The sequence below is a fragment of the Pecten maximus genome, chromosome 1 (assembly GCF_902652985.1).
Source record: "Pecten maximus chromosome 1, xPecMax1.1, whole genome shotgun sequence".
Classification (NCBI taxonomy): Eukaryota; Metazoa; Mollusca; class Bivalvia; order Pectinida; family Pectinidae; genus Pecten; species Pecten maximus.
The window spans coordinates 4993796-5014732 of record NC_047015.1 but is presented as its reverse complement, the minus strand read 5'-3'; the positions used below and the strand labels follow the sequence as shown (position 1 = coordinate 5014732).

Sequence of the window (20937 nt, the reverse complement as noted above, 5' to 3'; positions counted from 1 at the left end):
TCTCAAAAACATGAAATCTAAATATTTGAAATATAGATAATTATGACATTACTTGTATTATTAATGTATCTCAGATCTATAATTGTATAGGAGTTCCTGGTTCTCCCAGTGCTTATCCAGACTATTTTTAAATGTATTTACATTTGGCGCTAAAACTACATTTTCAGGAAGATTGTTTCCATATGTTTACAATGCGCAAGTCGAAGAAGTTCTTGCGAACATCTATTCTAGAATGTTGTGGAAACAATTTCAACGTGTGACCTCTTATTCCCTGTCTTTGTGAGTGGTCTTTCCACATCTTGACAAAATCCGTTGCACAATCATCGTAAATACTGTGTGTTATCTTGTATACTTCAATCATGTCGCCTCTTTGTCTTCTGTAACTAAGAGTTGGCAATTTGAGCTTCTTTAGTCGATCCGGATATGATAACTCGCGAAATCCAGGTATCTGTTTCGTAGCCCTCCTTTGCACTGCCTCAATCATATTGATATGTTTAAGTTTGAAGGGATGCCATACAGTATTTGCATATTCAAGATGAACTCGTACTAGCGTTTTGTATAACAGTGAAAAATTATGTTCGTTTAGAAATTGAAAAGATCGCCTTATGACTGCAAACATAGAGTTTGCTTTCTTTACTTGGCTACTAATTTGATCTTCAAATGCCAGAAATCTGTCTACCATTACTCCTATGTCCTTTTCCACTTCTTGTAAAGGTTGGTCCTCTATGTGGTATGATCTCTCTCCACATGGTCGGCCTATGTGCATAGATTTGCACTTAAAGGGATGAAATTTTAAGAGCCATTCATTGCTCCAATTTGAAAGTTAGTTCATATCTTCCTGTATGATATCAACATCAGCTTTACCACGTATACTTTTGAAAACTTTGGTATCATCTGCGAAAAGGTATGCATCCGACTGTACTATATCAGGGAGATCGTTTATATATACACAAACAATGTTGGTCCTAGTACTGATCCTTGGGGCACTCCAGATGTTACGTTTGTCCATTTTGAGTTTTCTCCGTTCAGCGATACCCGTTGCTTCCTGTCGGAAATGAAACTGGCCGTCCAATTTGTGATTTCGCCACTTATTCCATGAGATGACATTTTACTAAGAAGCCTTTTATGTGGAACGGTATCAAAGGCCTTTTGGAAGTCCATATAAATACAGTCAATAACAACTCCATTATCTAGCAGCTTGGTCCATTCATCTAATACTTAGAGAAGTTGTAACTAGTAGATCGCCCAGATACAAATCCGTACTGTTTCTTAGATAATAGAGAGTTTGCCATAATGTATTTAGTAATGTGACTTCTTAGATTTTTTTCTAATATTTTACACACGATGGACGTTAAACTGACCGGTCTATAATTTCAAGGCTCACACTTGTCACCTTTCTTAAAAATAGCGCTGATTTGTGCTTTTTTCCAGTCATCTGGTACAGTTCCGATAAATACAATTAATTCTACCATGTTTGCTATGTAACGCTAGTTTTGATTGGTTTAAAACCATGTATTATTTTCCAATAACCCACGCTCGTGCCAATAATACACGGTCGTGAGTCACGCCTGTTATAATTTTATATATCTAATATTCACCCGTTTCATAAAAGGTTACTATAGCCAAGTGGGCTAATGGGTTAGTCTTTCAATAAACATTCATCACGACGCCAGTTCGAATCCTACGGAGGCACCTTTTTCTTTCTTTCTTTTTTTATCCTTTTTTTTTTTTTAATTTTCAAAATCAATGCCATATGATAGATGCTCTTGATCGTAGTACTGTATTGCCTGTATATTTCATCAACAAATAATGCAATACTCAAGAAATAGATTACAAGGTTTTCCCGGGGTTTCTTTGCTGTTTTTCTATTAGAAAGAGGTCGATCTCAGAACTAAACAGTACATGGTAGAATAGAAATAATCAACTTTGACTCGTGTATTGTTGCAGGATATACAACTCGGATATCGAATCATTGTTAATTATTTCTTAAATAAACCTGGTATGTTTTCGCTTCGTCCAGCAACTTGGAGACCAAATCAAATTGAGCTCATGTCCTCGTTATCGGTTCGGCTAAAATAGAAAACGGAGCCAAGGCGTGAAACGTGAGGTTCTGATAAAAGTGTGGATTGTGAACAATGTTCAAATGACCAATGTGTTAATAATGATGAGCGCCACCAAGGGGTGCCACGAAACAGAACTGTCGTGGGATAAAGGGCCTAACAACGAAACAGAACTGTCGTGGGATAAAGGGCCTAACAACGAAACAGAACTGTCGCGGGATAAAGGGCCTAACAACGAAACAGAACTGTCGTGGGATAAAGGACCTATTACAGGGTTAAGTGACAAGCAATGACTTACTTTCCCCGGAAGCTGGATAGGCCCGAGAAAGGGAACGGTGCACAGACGAGAAGGTTGGCGATAGCCATGTTAAGCTGCAGGATATGACGAGGTGAGCTGATTGGTGACTCTCTCATAAATGTCAGTATGGTGAAGGCATTAGCGAGCACTCCGGCCGACCCTGTCAATAAAAAAATCATTTATTGCAACATTAAAGTTGGATTTGAAAAAAAAAAAGAAGAAGAAAAACATGAAAAATACTTCCAGCGGAAAACGAATGACTTATGATTCTATTATTGCCACCTTATATGTCTCATTTTGAAGACGCGCCTTCCCCCGGGTTTGTATGGCGAGTGTTATCGATGAAAGACGCTTCCCCTCCGAGACCCTGGTCTACACACCTTGTAGACAAGGGTCTGTATGTTCTTTATGCGTATTTTGTACTCGTTTAATCGAATTCTTCTTAGGATTACGGTTTCTGCGCTTGTTGGTATTCTCTGTTGAACGTTAACTATGCCGATCAACACAGAATCGAGGAGAGTTATTTTACACATCTGACGTCGACAGCGCGTGTCTCAGCGAACAGAACAAAGATGCTATTACGATAAGCGAGCTTGCTCTGTTGTGTGTCATGTCCGCAATATAATTATTGTAGATATATATATGCAGAACAACAAATCAAACAAAATCAATACAAAGTAAAACGTCTGCATGTGTATTATGCCTTAGATGTCTATATACGTTGCTAAAGCCTATATGTTCTCGTTTTGTTGTGAAATTCTGTAACTTACAGCGTTTGAAGTACGTCCATCAGATCTGACCACCACTCACAAAACTAGGTAATACAGTCCAGATACATGACACTGTAGGAAACCAGTTTTCAGTAGAGTTAATACTAATCGAATTGTCAAACATCGGCTGCTCTACCGGCATTTCTACGTCATTACACAGTCCAGTAAGAAGTCTTATAAAAGATTTTTTCCGGCATAATATCAAACGTGGCAACGACACATGATAAAAATAAAACCATGCCATAAATGCGTGTTCTGGAAACCATAGATAAACACACAGATATACTTACACTAAAACTCTTGTTTAGGAATTCGACATAAGGGCTTCTCTGTTACAAATAAAGGGTAAACAAGAAGGCTTTTGATCTAAACCTTTGTTACAAATAAAGGGTAGATATGTAGGCTTCACTTCAAACCCTCTGTTACAAATAAAGGGTCGACATGTAGGCTTCACTTCAAACCCTCTGTTACAAAATAAAGGGTCGACATGTAGGCTTCACTTCTAAACCTCTGTTACAAATTACAGGGTAGATATGTAGGCTTCACTTCTAAACCTCGCTTACAAATAAAGGGTAGATATTTAGACTTCACTTCAAACCCTCTGTTACAAAATAAAGGGTGGCCATGTAGGCTTCACTTCTAAACCTCTGTTACAAATAAAGGGTAGACATGTAGGCTTTTGATCTAAACCTCGCTTACAAATAAAGGGTCGACATGTAGACTTCACTTCTAAACCCCTGTTACAAAATAAAGGGTCGACATGTAGACTTCACTTCTAAACCCCTGTTACAAAATAAAGGGTCGACATGTAGACTTCACTTCTAAACCTCTGTTACAAAATAAAGGGTCGACATGTAGACTTCACTTCAAACCCTCTGTTACAAATAAAGGGTCGACATGTAGGCTTCACTTCAAACCCTCTGTTACAAATAAAGGGTAGATATGTAGGCTTCACTTAATTAATGCTTAATGTCATGATGTTTTACTAAATGATCACTATGTTTTACCCTATAATTGATGCATTATGACATTTCGTGTTCTGCGTTATTAAGAAGGACGTGTCATCATTAAAGAAGAATGTATCAAAGATCGTGACGTCATATAGACAGATCTTCCGCCCGGAATCTAAAACTTGTCACAAGTTTCCGCAATTCCTCCAGTTAGTTAGTAATTGGACACTCCTGGTGTGTTACAACGTAGATGGAGGTGGTAGGTAATGTTATAACCCACGATACCGTCCCGGTATGTTATAACCTACGATACCGTCCCGGTATGTTATAACCTACGATACCGTCCCGGTATGTTATAACCTACGATACCGTCCCGGTATGTTATAACCTACGATACCGTCCCGGTATGTTATAACCCACGATACCGTCCCGGTATGTTATAACCTACGATACCGTCCCGCTATGTTATAACCTACGATACCGTCCCGCTATGTTATAACCTACGATACCGTCCCTGTATGTTATAACCTACGATACCGTCCCGGTATGTTATAACCTACGATACCGTCCCGGTATGTTATAACCTACGATACCGTCCCGGTATGTTATAACCCACGATACCGTCCCGGTATGTTATAACCTACGATACCGTCCCGGTATGTTATAACCTACGATACCGTCCCGGTATGTTATAACCTACGATACCGTCCCGGTATGTTATAACCTACGATACCGTCCCTGTATGTTATAACCTACGATACCGTCCCGGTATGTTATAACCTACGATACCGTCCCGGTATGTTATAACCTACGATACCGTCCCGGTATGTTATAACCTACGATACCGTCCCGGTATGTTATAACCTACGATACCGTCCCGGTATGTTATAACCCACGATACCGTCCTGGTATGTTATAACCCACGATACCGTCCTGGTATGTTATAACCTACGATACCGTCCCGGTATGTTATAACCTACGATACCGTCCTGGTATGTTATAACCTACGATACCGTCCCGGTATGTTATAACCTACGATACCGTCCCTGTATGTTATAACCTACGATACCGTCCCGGTATGTTATAACCTACGATACCGTCCCGGTATGTTATAACCTACGATACCGTCCCGGATTCCGTCCGGTATGTTATAACCTACGATACCGTCCCGGTATGTTATAACCTACGATACCGTCCCGGTATGTTATAACCTACGATACCGTCCTGGTATGTTATAACCTACGATACCGTCCCCGGTATGTTATAACCTACGATACCGTCCTGGTATGTTATAACCTACGATACCGTCCCGGTATGTTATAACCTACGATACCGTCCCGGTATGTTATAACCCACGATACCGTCCCTGGTATGTTATAACCTACGATACCGTCCCGGTATGTTATAACCCACGATACCGTCCCGGTATGTTATAACCCACGATACCGTCCCGGTATGTTATAACCTACGATACCGTCCCGGTATGTTATAACCTACGATACCGTCCCGGTATGTTATAACCTACGATACCGTCCCGGTATGTTATAACCTACGATACCGTCCCGGTATGTTATAACCTACGATACCGTCCCGGTATGTTATAACCTACGATACCGTCCCGGTATGTTATAACCCACGATACCGTCCCGGTATGTTATAACCTACGATACCGTCCCGGTATGTTATAACCTACGATACCGTCCTGGTATGTTATAACCTACGATACCGTCCCTGGTATGTTATAACCCACGATACCGTCCCGGTATGTTATAACCCACGATACCGTCCCGGTATGTTATAACCCACGATACCGTCCCGGTATGTTATAACCTACGATACCGTCCCGGTATGTTATAACCCACGATACCGTCCCGGTATGTTATAACCTACGATACCGTCCCGGTATGTTATAACCTACGATACCGTCCCGGTATGTTATAACCTACGATACCGTCCCGGTATGTTATAACCCACGATACCGTCCCGGTATGTTATAACCTACGATACCGTCCCGGTATGTTATAACCTACGATACTGTCCTGTATGTTATAACCTACGATACCGTCCCGGTATGTTATAACCCACGATACCGTCCCGGTATGTTATAACCCACGATACCGTCCCGGTATGTTATAACCTACGATACCGTCCCGGTATGTTATAACCTACGATACCGTCCCGGCATGTTATAACCTACGATACCGTCCCGGTATGTTATAACCTACGATACCGTCCCGGTATGTTATAACCTACGATACCGTCCTGGTATGTTATAACCCACGATACCGTCCCGGTATGTTATAACCCACGATACCGTCCCGGTATGTTATAACCTACGATACCGTCCCGGTATGTTATAACCCACGATACCGTCCTGTATGTTATAACCTACGATACCGTCCCGGTATGTTATAACCTACGATACCGTCCCGGTATGTTATAACCTACGATACCGTCCCGGTATGTTATAACCCACGATACCGTCCTGTATGTTATAACCTACGATACCGTCCCGGTATGTTATAACCTACGATACCGTCCCGGTATGTTATAACCTACGATACCGTCCTGTATGTTATAACCTACGATACCGTCCCGGTATGTTATAACCTACGATACCGTCCCGGTATGTTATAACCCACGATACCGTCCCGGTATGTTATAACCTACGATACCGTCCCGGTATGTTATAACCTACGATACCGTCCCGGTATGTTATAACCTACGATACCGTCCCGGTATGTTATAACCTACGATACCGTCCCGGTATGTTATAACCTACGATACCGTCCCGGTATGTTATAACCCTACGATACCGTCCCGGTATGTTATAACCTACGATACCGTCCCGGTATGTTATAACCTACGATACCGTCCCGGTATGTTATAACCTACGATACCGTCCCGGTATGTTATAACCTACGATACCGTCCCGGTATGTTATAACCTACGATACCGTCCCGGTATGTTATAACCTACGATACCGTCCCGGTATGTTATAACCTACGATACCGTCCCGGTATGTTATAACCTACGATACCGTCCCGGTATGTTATAACCTACGATACCGTCCCGGTATGTTATAACCTACGATACCGTCCCGGTATGTTATAACCTACGATACCGTCCCGGTATGTTATAACCCACGATACCGTCCCGGTATGTTATAACCTACGATACCGTCCCGGTATGTTATAACCTACGATACCGTCCCGGTATGTTATAACCTACGATACCGTCCCGGTATGTTATAACCCACGATACCGTCCTGGTATGTTATAACCCACGATACCGTCCCGGTTTGTTATAACCCACGATACCGTCCCGGTATGTTATAACCTACGATACCGTCCCGGTATGTTATAACCCACGATACCGTCCTGTATGTTATAACCTACGATACCGTCCCGGTATGTTATAACCCACGATACCGTCCCGGTATGTTATAACCTACGATACCGTCCCGGTATGTTATAACCCACGATACCGTCCCGGTATGTTATAACCTACGATACCGTCCCAGTATGTTATAACCTACGATACCGTCCCGGTATGTTATAACCTACGATACCGTCCTGGTATGTTATAACCTACGATACCGTCCCGGTATGTTATAACCTACGATACCGTCCCGGTATGTTATAACCCACGATACCGTCCTGGTATGTTATAACCTATAATACCGTCCTGGTATGTTATAACCTACGATACCGTCCTGGTATGTTATAACCTATAATACCGTCCCTGGTATGTTATAACCTATAATACCGTCCTGGTATGTTATAACCTACGATACCGTCCTGGTATGTTATAACCTATAATACCGTCCTGGTATGTTATAACCTACGATACCGTCCCGGTATGTTATAACCCACGATACCGTCCCGGTATGTTATAACCCACGATACCGTCCCGGTATGTTATAACCTACGATACCGTCCCGGTATGTTATAACCCACGATACCGTCCCGGTATGTTATAACCCACGATACCGTGCCCGGTATGTTATAACCCACGATACCGTCCCGGTATGTTATAACCCACGATACCGTCCCGGTATGTTATAACCCACGATACCGTCCCGGTATGTTATAACCCACGATACCGTCCCGGTATGTTATAACCCACGATACCGTCCCGGTATGTTATAACCCACGATACCGTCCCGGTATGTTATAACCCACGATACCGTCCCGGTATGTTATAACCCACGATACCGTCCCGGTATGTTATAACCCACGATACCGTCCCGGTATGTTATAACCCTACGATACCGTCCCGGTATGTTATAACCCTACGATACCGTCCCGGTATGTTATAACCCTACGATACCGTCCCGGTATGTTATAACCTACGATACCGTCCCGGTATGTTATAACCTACGATACCGTCCCGGTATGTTATAACCTACGATACCGTCCCGGTATGTTATAACCTACGATACCGTCCCGGTATGTTATAACCTACGATACCGTCCTGGTATGTTATAACCTACGATACCGTCCTGGTATGTTATAACCTACGATTCCACCCCGGTGAAAAATTATTATGGAAATTGTTTGTAAATTTCTCCATTAGAAATCGCGAAACAAAATTGTGGACGGACAGAATGAACCGAGACAACGATTTCGACAGGTTTAAATGTGTTCATCGGCATATTCATCCCCATGGGCTATGGGTCAACCCGAAATCTACATCCGACCTTAATTGCTCGAGATTTGTGTCGAAGTTACTTACTTACCCGCCTCAGAATAACGATCAAATATGCCTCAAATGTGGGAAAAGACGAACAGATCTTATCCGACATTATGTCACACAATGTGGGGCCACTTATTCAGTGAGGGACAGGTTTCTGACAGACGTGCTGGACTTGTGTGGGATTGAAATGTTTTTAATTCTAGACAATACATCAGATGAAGGAATTGTCCAAATCAATGAGGACTCCAAAACCTTCCAGATAATGGCTACTCGCTTTCTGAGAGCTGCATCACATGCATTTCTCGCAGCCAACGACCAAAGCTAAATCAACAGACACGCGCTTCGCGACGCGAACGCGACAAATTATTTTTTCTCTCCAATTTTGAAAACCATAGACTGTAAAAGAAAATGATTGAAATGTATTTATTAATTTGAATTTCTATGTATCTCTTTATGAGGAATTAAAGAATGATGATGTTTGATTAACACTCGGTAACAGGGTAAAATGACACCATCGCTGTTCATTATAGTTCATTATAGAGTGTCTTGGTACACTGACCACTCTCATTATGTGTACACGTCACGACAAGGCCACATGGCCGATCTATATTGATCCCACATGTTCAAACTTAAGTTGATTCCCCTATTTATTAGTCCTCTCTGATAATATCGCGTGACATTATTTGCTATTGGGTTGATTTCTGGTCTAAAGGTCGTTTTAATATTGAGTTGTTTGACATCTTACATCCACTGACAGTACACAGTAATTAAATACATGTGTCGTGGCTTCTCCCAGACAATGATACATACAAGAGATCGTGTCATCACCATCAGATAACCGTATTAGGAGGGCGCCTTTTTTTCAATCAATTTCATTACACTGAAATCAAAATTTTCCGGATAAATTCAATTACTCCTCCCCCCCCCCCCCCCCCCCAATAAAAAAGACACAAAGAATGAGTTACGCTGGTACACGCGCTAACGTGACTTCGTCATCGTATGAAGTGGTCGTCGTAGAAATCGTACACCCAGCTGCGTGTATTTAAATAAGTACATTAGTACATATACTGTTTTGATTTCATGGTTTGATGGCAATGGTATCATTTAGTTTGACCTCTGTGTACATCGTAAGTGAAAAGAGTCTGTATTGTGAAATGTGTTTATCTAAGGTTCTGTAATAAAGTCAATACACCGGTCGATCGCCCAAGTTACATTTATTCAAGTGTTTGTATGATTTTGGGCATTAGGTACTAACAGAGGTGGTTCCTCGTATGTTTTTAGTAATATCAGTCACCATTCTGTACTACAAAGAGTTTGTCTGACCGCGGTCTATATACATGATAAAGTGGATTGTTCCCGAGATTATGGTGTGACATATCACCAGACATGACATCATTGACAGGGTGTGTGAATCGGTAACCATCTTCGACCTGACACCTCCAAAGTCATTGAATAAAACAGACATGGCAGTATGGGAATCTTGAGACATTAGGAGATAAATCCAGATAGACACAGATCAGTGTAATTTAAGTAACTTTGTTGACAGAATATACAATACCGATGAAGTGAAAGAACCATAATCGAAATTTAGATCATATTCAGACTACGGATAAACACCGAAGGCAATATTAACGTGAACAACCAACGACAAATATCACATTCGGACCGATGGTAGGAGCTCAAAATAGTGTTTTGTTCAACGAAAACGACAGTCAAATGTGAACAACGAAAACGACAGTCAAATGTGAACAACGAAAACGACAGTCAAATGTGAACAACAAGAGAAAAGTTTATATGACGTATTTCGAGGCTGAGGTCGTATGCCATGTGTTAACGCTATCAAGACTGGTGGTTCCGTTTACGCTCAGACACAGAGGGAATTAGTAACTTGAAAAATGTGTTACGGAGGCTGTGGTGCCGTGGTAGGACACAGAGCTACGTGACCGAAGGTCGCTGGTTCGAGTCCCCTAATCGAGATACTTCACCCTGGTGTATTCCAGTCGACTCAGCTACAGATGATGGCCAATGGCCAAATAACGGTTAATATTTGTGAACCGGTTTGGGACGGCTATGGTGCTGTGATATAGCTGTATCTAAAACGCCATATTATTATCATCTGTAGTGAAGCAGGAAGAACCTACTCCATAGGTGGTAACCTCTATGGTGACCGTAGTTAAACCTTACGTAAACATTACTACATAGGTGGTGACCTCTATGGTGACCGTAGTTAAACCTAACGTAAACATTACTCCATAGGTGGTAACCTCTATGGTGACCGTAGTCAAACCTAACGTAAACATTACTCCATAGGTGGTAACCTCTATGGTGACCGTAGTCAAACCTAACGTAAACATTACTCCATAGGTGGTAACCTCTATGGTGACCGTAGTTAAACCTAACGTAAACATTACTCCATAGGTGGTAACCTCTATGGTGACCGTAGTCAAACCTAACGTAAACATTACTCCATAGGTGGTAACCTCTATGGTGACCGTAGTCAAACCTAACGTAAACATTACTCCATAGGTGGTAACCTCTATGGTGACCGTAGTTAAACCTAACATACGGATTTGTATAGAACCTCAACACAGCAATAATTAGAGGAACACTTTCTAATGTTTCAATAAAATATCTTTTTAACTAAACGAATGGAAAATGTGGAAGATGTAATCACGAACATGCCACGAGCGAAAATTTTCAAGAGAACATTAAACTTTGCCCTTTCAACATTCCATTCGGGCGATACTTCCTCCGGGGGTTATCGTTCGTTATAACAATCAGCGCCAACAGTGTGCCAGAGAGAAATGATGAATGGTTTAGAAGGATTCAATCGTTGATGATATATTAGATATGGGATCCAAAACGTGACGAACGACTGAAGAAAGTTCTTGACGAAATTGAAATTAACATCGGATAAGTATTCATTCCGTCGAAACCAAATAAGCTATGTTTGACAAAAACTGATAGATAAAGGTGTTGAATCTGACCAGGCAAAAACAAGGACCGTCAAACAAATGGGTTAACATAAAAACACACACACACGTACACGTACACGTACACAATTCACCACTTCGGAAAATACTTGTTATACTTGTTGAAGACACCACGTGGGTATAGGAAATACAGGAGGACAGTTTCCAGAGACAAAACAAAACCCGTGACAGAAGGTGGCACCTGTTTTACGATATTACTAAACAAGCATTCTACGGGACCGGGATCTGATGCCTCGCCTGCGTTCACGGAAACACAGCAAATGTAAGGACTGAATGTACGAAATATCACCAATTTATATTTAGTCAAGAGATAAAAATCAAAACTGGTCACAAACCGCTACAAACGATATTCAGAAAACCATAAAACCGTGTCAGAGCTATCTGAAAGGACGAAACAGGACAACGATATTCAGAAAACCATAAAACCGTGTCAGAGCTATCTGAAAGGACGAAACAGGACCAAGTTCCAGATACCGAGGTCAACAACATACTGTCACATTGAAAGTTTTCGAAAGATGAAAAATAAACAGAGCTCAGACTCGACACGTCATTATTGGACATGCCGAGATGAACTGTCGTGTGTAGAGGGTATACTTTTAGGACATCACGCAGTCTTTGATGCTGAAGGCAATCCGTAGATCACATCTGGGAATTGTGAAATGTAAATCACGGGCACGCGAAAATACTCCATTGGACAGGAATGAGTGCAGGAGTAAAAGACACAGTGTCAAAAGGTCACACACACATATGAGAGTCGTTAGTGAGGACAGAAAGTCGTAACAGGCCATGGTCCGTGATTTCTGCACACATTTTAGAGTTCTAAGGAAATTAGTGTTTGGTCACGATTGATCATAATTCTCAGTGTCCAGTACTGACAAAGCTGGACAATATGAATAGCAAAAACACAATGTCGTATCTCAAGAGCCAGATATAGAGGTATGACAGCCCTGATCAACTGATTACGGTCCTCGTTTGCTAATGAAGAAGTTTACGAAGACATGCATATAGTCTAAACCCAGATAAGTCCAGACAATCAAAAACACCCGAAGGAAATCCGATAATACAGTCAATGAATGTTATACGGACGACGGACGGTTAAAGTTTGATCTACCACTGATGCTAATGCTGATGCTAATGCACATACATGTACATATATTCATCATTCAGTATTACTTGAATTCATAAATATTTTGTTTGATTTATCCCGATATACCGTCCAGTGCCAAGCGACATAATTATGTTCTTCTTTCATATGCTGTATATCAAGGAAGCATGTCCTAGGCAACCGCGCGGAATTGTAGTCATGGCAAGAAGTATCTAAGAAATATTTATTAAACCTTAAGTAATGGGACTCACGGGCAAGTTCAAAACTACTTGAAAAAGTACCGGTTGGAATCAAAGTATAACACAGCCTACCCAGTGACAAAGTCTACCCAGTCACAAAGCCTACCCATTGACAAAGTCTACCTAGTGACAAAGTCTACCCAGTGACAAAGCCTATCCATTGACAAAGCCTACCGATCGACAAAGCCTACCCATTGACAAAGTCTACCCAGTGACAAAGTCTACCCAGTGACAGAGTCTACCCAGTCACAAAGCCTATCCATTGACAAAGCCTACCGATCGACAAAGCCTACCCATTGACAAAGTCTACCCAGTGACAAAGTCTACCCAGTGACAGAGTCTACCCAGTCACAAAGCCTACCCATTGACAAAGCCTACCCATTGACAAAGCCTACCCAGTGACAAAGTCTACCCAGTGACAGAGTCTACCCAGTCACAAAGTCTACCCAGTCACAAAGCCTACCCATTGACAAAGCCTACCGATCGACAAAGCCTACCCATTGACAAAGCCTACCCAGTGACAGAGTCTACCCAGTGACAAAGCCTACCCAGTGACAAAGCCTACCCAGTGACAAAGCCTACCCAGTGACAAAGCCTACCCATTGACAAAGCCTACCCAGTGATAAAGCCTACCCAGTGACATAGTCTACCCAGTGACAAAGCCTACCCATTGACAGAGTCTACCCAGTGACAGAGTCTACCCATTGACAAAGCCTACCCAGTGACAAAGCCTACCCATTCACAAAGTCTACCCAGTGACAAAAGCCTACCCATTGACAAAGCCTACCCAGTGACAAAGCCTACCCATTGACAGAGTCTACCCATTGACAAAGCCTACCCCAGAAAAAAGCCTACCCATTGACAAAGTCTACCCAGTGACAAAGCCTACCCATTGATAAAGCCTACCCAGTGACAAAAGCCTACCCATTGACAGAGTCTACCCAGTGACAGAGTCTACTCAGTGATAAAGCCTACCCATTGACAGAGTCTACCCATTGACAGAGTCTACCCATTGACAGAGTCTACCCAGTGGACAAAGCCTACCCATTGACAAAGCCTACCCAGTGACAAAGCCTACCCAGTGACAAAGCCTACCCATTGACAAAGCCTACACAGTGATAAAGCCTACCCCAGTGACCTGTCTACCCAGTGACAAAGCCTACCCATTGACAGAGTCTACCCAGTGACAGAGTCTACCCATTGACAAAGCCTACCCAGTGACAAAGCCTACCCATTCACAAAGTCTACCCAGTGACAAAAGCCTACCCATTGACAAAGCCTACCCAGTGACAAAGCCTACCCATTGACAGAGTCTACCCATTGACAAAGCCTACCCCAGAAAAAAGCCTACCCATTGACAAAGTCTACCCAGTGACAAAGCCTACCCATTGATAAAGCCTACCCAGTGACAAAGCCTACCCATTGACAGAGTCTACCCAGTGACATAGTCTACTCAGTGATAAAGCCTACCCATTGACAAAGCCTACCCATTGACAGAGTCTACCCAGTGACAGTCCACCCATTGACAGAGTCTACCCAGTGACAAAGCCTACCCAGTGACAAAGCCTACCCAGTGACAAAGCCTACCCAGTGACAAAGCCTACCCATTGACAAAGCCTACACAGTGATAAAGCCTACCCAGTGACATAGTCTACCCAGTGACAAAGCCTACCCATTGACAGAGTCTACCCAGTGACAGAGTCTACCCATTGACAAAGCCTACCCAGTGACAAAGCCTACCCATTGACAGAGTCTACCCAGTGACAAAAGCCTACCCATTGACAAAGCCTACCCAGTGACAAAGCCTACCCATTGACAGAGTCTACCCATTGACAAAGCCTACCCAGATTGACAACCTACCCAGTGACAGCCTACCTTGACAAGTCTATCTACCCAGTGACAATCCTAACCCATTGATAAAGCCGACCCTGACAAAGCCTACCCATTGACAGAGTCTACCCAGTGACAGAGTCTAACCAGTACATAGTCTACTCATGACTAGTCTACTCAGTGATAAGCCTACCCTTGACAGAAGTCTACCCTTGACAAGCCTAGACCCAGTGAACATAGTCTACCCAGTGACGTCTACCATTGACACAGATCTTTCCCATTGACAAGCCTACCTAGTGATAAAAGCTACCCATTGAAAGAGTCTCCCATTGACAAGCATACAGTGACAAAGCCTACCCATTGAACAGAAGTCTACCCAGTGACAGAGTCTACCCATTGACAGAGTCTACCCTTTGACAGACTACACCATTGACAGAGTCTTCCATTGACAAAGCTACCTAGTGACAAAGCTACCCCATGACAAGTCGATCTACCCAGTGACAAAGCCTACCCAGTGACAAAGTCTACCTAGTGATAAAGCCTACCTAGTGATAAAGCCTACCTAGTGATAAAGCCTACCTAGTGATAAAGTCTACCCATTGACAGAGTCTTCCCATTGACAAAGCCTACCTAGTGATAAAGCCTACCCAGTGACAGTCTATAATGTAATAATACCTTTGGAGAACTTTGATATAAAGAGATATTTGAGAGATATTCGTAACCTTTCCCAACACCACTGTGATCTACCCAAGAACCATCATGACCTACCGACACCGCTGTGACCTACCAAAGAACTATCGTGACCTATCTCGACACCGCTGTGACCTACCCTAACACCGCTGTGACATACCCGACAACACTGTGACCTACCCTAACACCGCTGTGACCTACCCTGACACCGCTGTGACCTACCCTGACACTACTGTGACCTACCCTGACACCGCTGTGACCTACCCTGACACTACTGTGACCTACCCTGACACTACTGTGACATACCCTGACACCATTGTGACCTACCCTGACAACACTGTGACCTACCCTGACACTACTGTGACATACCCTGACACCATTGTGACCTACCCTGACAACACTGTGACCTACCCTGGCACCGCTGTGACCTACCCTGACACCGCTGTGACCTACCCTGGCACCGCTGTGACCTACCCTGACACTACTGTGACATACCCCGACACCGCTGTGACCTACCCTGACACCGCTGTGACCTACCCTGACACTACTGTGACCTACCTTGACACCATTGTGACCTACCCTGACAACACTGTGACCTACCCTGACACTACTGTGACCTACCCTGACACTACTGTGACATACCCTGACACCATTGTGACCTACCCTGACACCATTGTGACCTACCCTGACAACACTGTGACATACCCTGACAACACTGTGACCTACCCTGACACTACTGTGACCTACCTTGACACTATTGTGACCTACCCTGACACCATTGTGACGTACCCTGACAACACTGTGACCTACCCTGAAACCATTGTGACCTACCCTGACACCATTGTGACCTACCCTGACAACACTGTGACCTACCCTGACAACACTGTGACCTACCCTTACACTACTGTGACATATCCTGACAACACTGTGACCTACCCTGACAACACTGTGACCTACCCTGATAACACTGTGACCTACCCTGACACTACTGTGACATACCCTGACACCATTGTGACCTACCCTGACAACACTGTGACCTACCCTGACAACACTGTGACATACCCTGACACCATTGTGACCTACCCTGACAACACTGTGACCTACCCTGACAACACTGTGACCTACCCTGACACCATTGTGACCTACCCGACACTGCCATTATACCTGTCATGCTACGCTTGCTTTACATCAGCTGACTTGTTACAATCACTGTATTCTCTTGGAAATCACAGGAAGGAAACAATGTTGCGTACAGTGACCTGAATTGTTTTGATTCGACTTGAAAGTCCTGTCATAGACTTAGTTCACCAATATATTAATGTACATAATTTACATACTGTATGTATAGTAGTAGGTGAAGAGTCTCCATAACCTATTGATACCGTGATGACGTCATATAAATTGTAACACATGTAATGCTATGTTACGAGGGCTAGTTGATATGTTGTAAGCCTCATATTGAAGGATTTGAATTTCGCCGGACATATTGTATTATTGTTCAACATAATATAATCCCCTTCAGTTTCTATACACTTTTGCCCAGCGGTGTTTAAGGTCTCAGTGCCACTTTTATAGAACTCCTTTTCTTTGCTCTTCAGAAAGTCATCCACAGTCGGGGTTAGGGTGCCTGAAATAGCTGTTTTTAGTTTTGGAAATAGATGAAAGTCTGATGGAGCGAGGTCGAGTGAATAAGGCGGATGCTCAATCAATTAAAAGCCACAGTCTCTCTTATTAACAACATTATATCCCAGTCATAACATAAACTACTGTAAACAATACGTTCCTTTACACCTTTTCGCTAAACCAGCACATTCCCACCTTTTACAATACAAAGCGATAACGACTGCAAATTAATTTAGGCATTGATTTACTTATCACTATAATACTGGAGGAGGACCAGGCGTCAACTTATCACTATCATACTGGAGGAGGACCAGGCGTCAACTCATCACTATAATACTGGATGACGACCAGGCGTCAACTTATCACTATAATACTGGAGGAGGACCAGGCGTCAACTCATCACTATAATACTGGAGGACGACCAGGCGTCAACTCATCATTATAATACTAGAGGACGACCAGGCGTCAACTCATCACTATAATACTGGAGGACGACCAGGCGTCAACTCATCACTATAATACTGGAGGACGACCAGGCGTCAACTTATCACTATAATACTGGAGGAGGACCAGGCGTCAACCCATCACTATAATACTGGCTCATCACTATAATACTGGAGGAGGACCAGGCGTCAACTCATCACTATAATACTGGAGGAGGACCAGCCGTCAACTTATCACTATAATACTGGAGGAGGACCAGGCGTCAACTCATCACTATATTACTAGAGGAGGACCAGGCGTCAACTCACCACTATAATACTGGAGGACGACCAGGCGTCAACTCATCACTATAATACTGGAGGAGGACCAGGCGTCAACTCATCACTATAATACTGGAGGAGGACCAGGCGTCAACTCATCACTATAATACTGGAGGAGGACCAGGCGTCAACTCATCACTATAATACTGGAGGAGGAACAGGCGTCAACTCATCTCTATAATACTGGAGGACGACCAGGCGTCAACTCATCACTATAATACTGGAGGAGGACCAGGCGTCAACTCATCACTATAATACTAGAGGACGACCAGGCGTCAACTCATCACTATAATACTGGAGGACGACCAGGCGTCAACTCATCACTATAATACTAGAGGACGATCAGGCGTCAACTCATCACTATAATACTGGAGAAGGACCAGGCGTCAACTCATCACTATAATACTGGAGGAGGACCAGGCGTCAACCCATCACTATAATACTGGAGGAGGACCAGGCGTCAGCTCATCACTATAATACTAGAGGACGACCAGGCGTCAACTCATCACTATAATACTGGAGGAGGACCAGGCGTCAGCTCATCACTATAATACTAGAGGACGACCAGGCGTTAACTCATCACTATAATACCGGAGGAGGACCAGGCGTCAACTCATCTCTATAATACTGGAGGACGACCAGGCGTCAACTCATCGCTATAATACTGGAGGACGACCAGTATCAACTCATCATTATATAATTAGAGGGCGGGCAGGCGTAAAGTCGTCACTATATTAGGGGAGGACGGCGAGTTTTCAACTCATCACTATATTAGAGGAACGGCAGACCGGTACCGAGCGCGTAATTATTGATAAAAAAAGTACCTTATTGAAGTTAAAATCCTTTTCGTTACATATCAATTCACATTATTACGACAGAAATACTCACCAAATATAAAGTAGGCAATACCCACACACCGAAACTCCCAGGCGGAGAACATCCCAACGGCAGTATCAGTAGGTGACGACATCTTCCCTCGAGCTCTATCTAACACTGTGCTCTACTATACAACTGTTCTGTCTATAACGCCGCGGAGTATTGAAAGAATTTCCAATTCCGAAAAATGAAACCACTCCAATGGAAAATGCAGAAAATGGAACGGTATTAGTTTACAAAACCACAAAGCTACAACAGCGAGAATGGTCTCTAAGCTTCCTAATATGTCGCTGATGTTACAGACTTGGTCGCTACCTAAACTAGTCAGCAAGTTGTTTTCTGTCACATGCACTTGCACATGTTGAGCGTATGTTGGCGTGCGGCTCCAGCAGGTGACGACAGAGCGATGCGGCAGTAATGTTGGGAAGTCACGTTGAATCGACTGTTGTTTTACAAGTGTAACCTATGTCAGACACAGCGGGTGTCAGCCGGGCGACAAGGACACACCTACTCACACCTTCACAACCTAACCAAGTTATCGATTTCCTAGAACGTTCCAATATCTCCAACGGACATCACTTTGTCACAAATGTACGGCATTCCCGAATTCTTGTAGCAATGAACAGATACATGTAGAATCAGGGACATACATACATGGAATTTATTAAGCCTTTTACAGATTCAAAAATTGAAACAATTGAACGAGAAATTTCGGAGAAAAGTGTTTCACAATAAAGTAGTGTAGTTAATTCGACGTCATCTCGCTAAGTCGTTAACCACAGATAACTGTCCAATGCCTGTATGTACGTCCCTGCTATCACATAGGGAATCTACTTGTCACACGCGGTTTTGATACGTATACGTAGATGGTGTGTGTAATTCAGTGACCCGGTCACATTCCGTACTTGATGATCATTAATTATGATCAACAAGTTTAATACAAACTTGCTGGAGTTTGTTGAAATATTGAGAAGAAACGCTGTTCTTCATATTTGATGAATATTACTAAATGCTCGGCATCTTTATCTCGTTTTGGAAATATTTTGTTTCAATATGACGTCATGTGTGTTTGATGCTTGTTGTTATACCTGGTGGTTCCGTTGATATACCTGGTAGTTCCGTCGATATACCTGGTGGTTCCGTCGATATACCTGGTAGTTCCGTTGATATACCTGGTGGTTCCGTCGATATACCTGGTAGTTCCGTTGATATACCTGGTGGTTCCGTTAATATACCTGGTAGTTCCGTTGATATACCTGGTAGTTCCGTTGATATACCTGGTGGTTCTGTTGTCACTACCCTAGTTCTGTGGTTGTTAATATACCTGGTGGTTCCGTTGATATATATGGTAGTTCCGATGATATACCTGGTAGTTCCGTTGATATACCTGGTAGTTCCGTTAATATACCTGGTAGTTCCGTTGATATACCTGGTGGTTCTGTTGTCACTACCCTAGTTCTGTGGTTGTTTATATACCTGGTAGTTCCGTTAATATACCTGGTGGTTCTGTTGTCACTACCCTAGTTCTGTGGTTGTTTATATACCTGGTAGTTCCGTTAATATACCTGGTGGTTCTGTTGTCACTACCCTAGTTCTGTGGTTGTTTATATACCTGGTAGTTCCGTTGATATACCTGGTAGTTCCGTTGATATACCTGGTGGTTCTGTTGTCACTACCCTAGTTCTGTGGTTGTTAATATACCTGGTGGTTCCGTTAATATACCTGGTAGTTCCGTTGATATATCTGGTAGTTCTGTTGATATACCTGGTGGTTCCGTTAATATACCTGGTGGTTCTGTTGTCACTACCCTAGTTCTGTGGTTGTTTATATACCTGGTAGTTCCGTTGATATACCTGGTGGTTCCGTTGATATACCTGGTGGTTCCGTTGTCACTACCCTAGTTCTGTGGTTGTTAATATACCTGGTAGTTCCGTTGTCACTACCCTAGTTCTGTGGTTGTTAATATACCTGGTGGTTCCGTTAATATACCTGGTAGTTCCGTTGATATTCGCTCAGTCTCATTTGAGATTATGACTTCACC

At 43.0% G+C, this 20937-nt stretch overlaps 1 protein-coding gene across 2 annotated transcripts in view; it reads right to left on the bottom strand.

Moving 5' to 3' along the window:
• Positions 1-19398, bottom strand: part of LOC117322974 (visual pigment-like receptor peropsin) — a 32310-nt gene extending 12912 nt beyond the window's left edge. Inside the window, exons 1-2 of one of the 2 annotated variants that reach the window (XM_033877948.1) lie at positions 18909-19398; positions 2359-2518 (exon numbers count right to left, since the gene is read on the bottom strand). In XM_033877948.1, the coding sequence (XP_033733839.1) occupies positions 2359-2518; positions 18909-18990 (242 nt within the window). In that variant the 5' untranslated portion in view covers positions 18991-19398. Of the gene's footprint in view, positions 1-2358; positions 2519-3128; positions 3231-18908 lie in introns of those variants that run through there. The other variant, XM_033877955.1, reaches the window with a different exon arrangement.
• Between the last annotated feature and the right edge of the window lie 1539 nt (positions 19399-20937).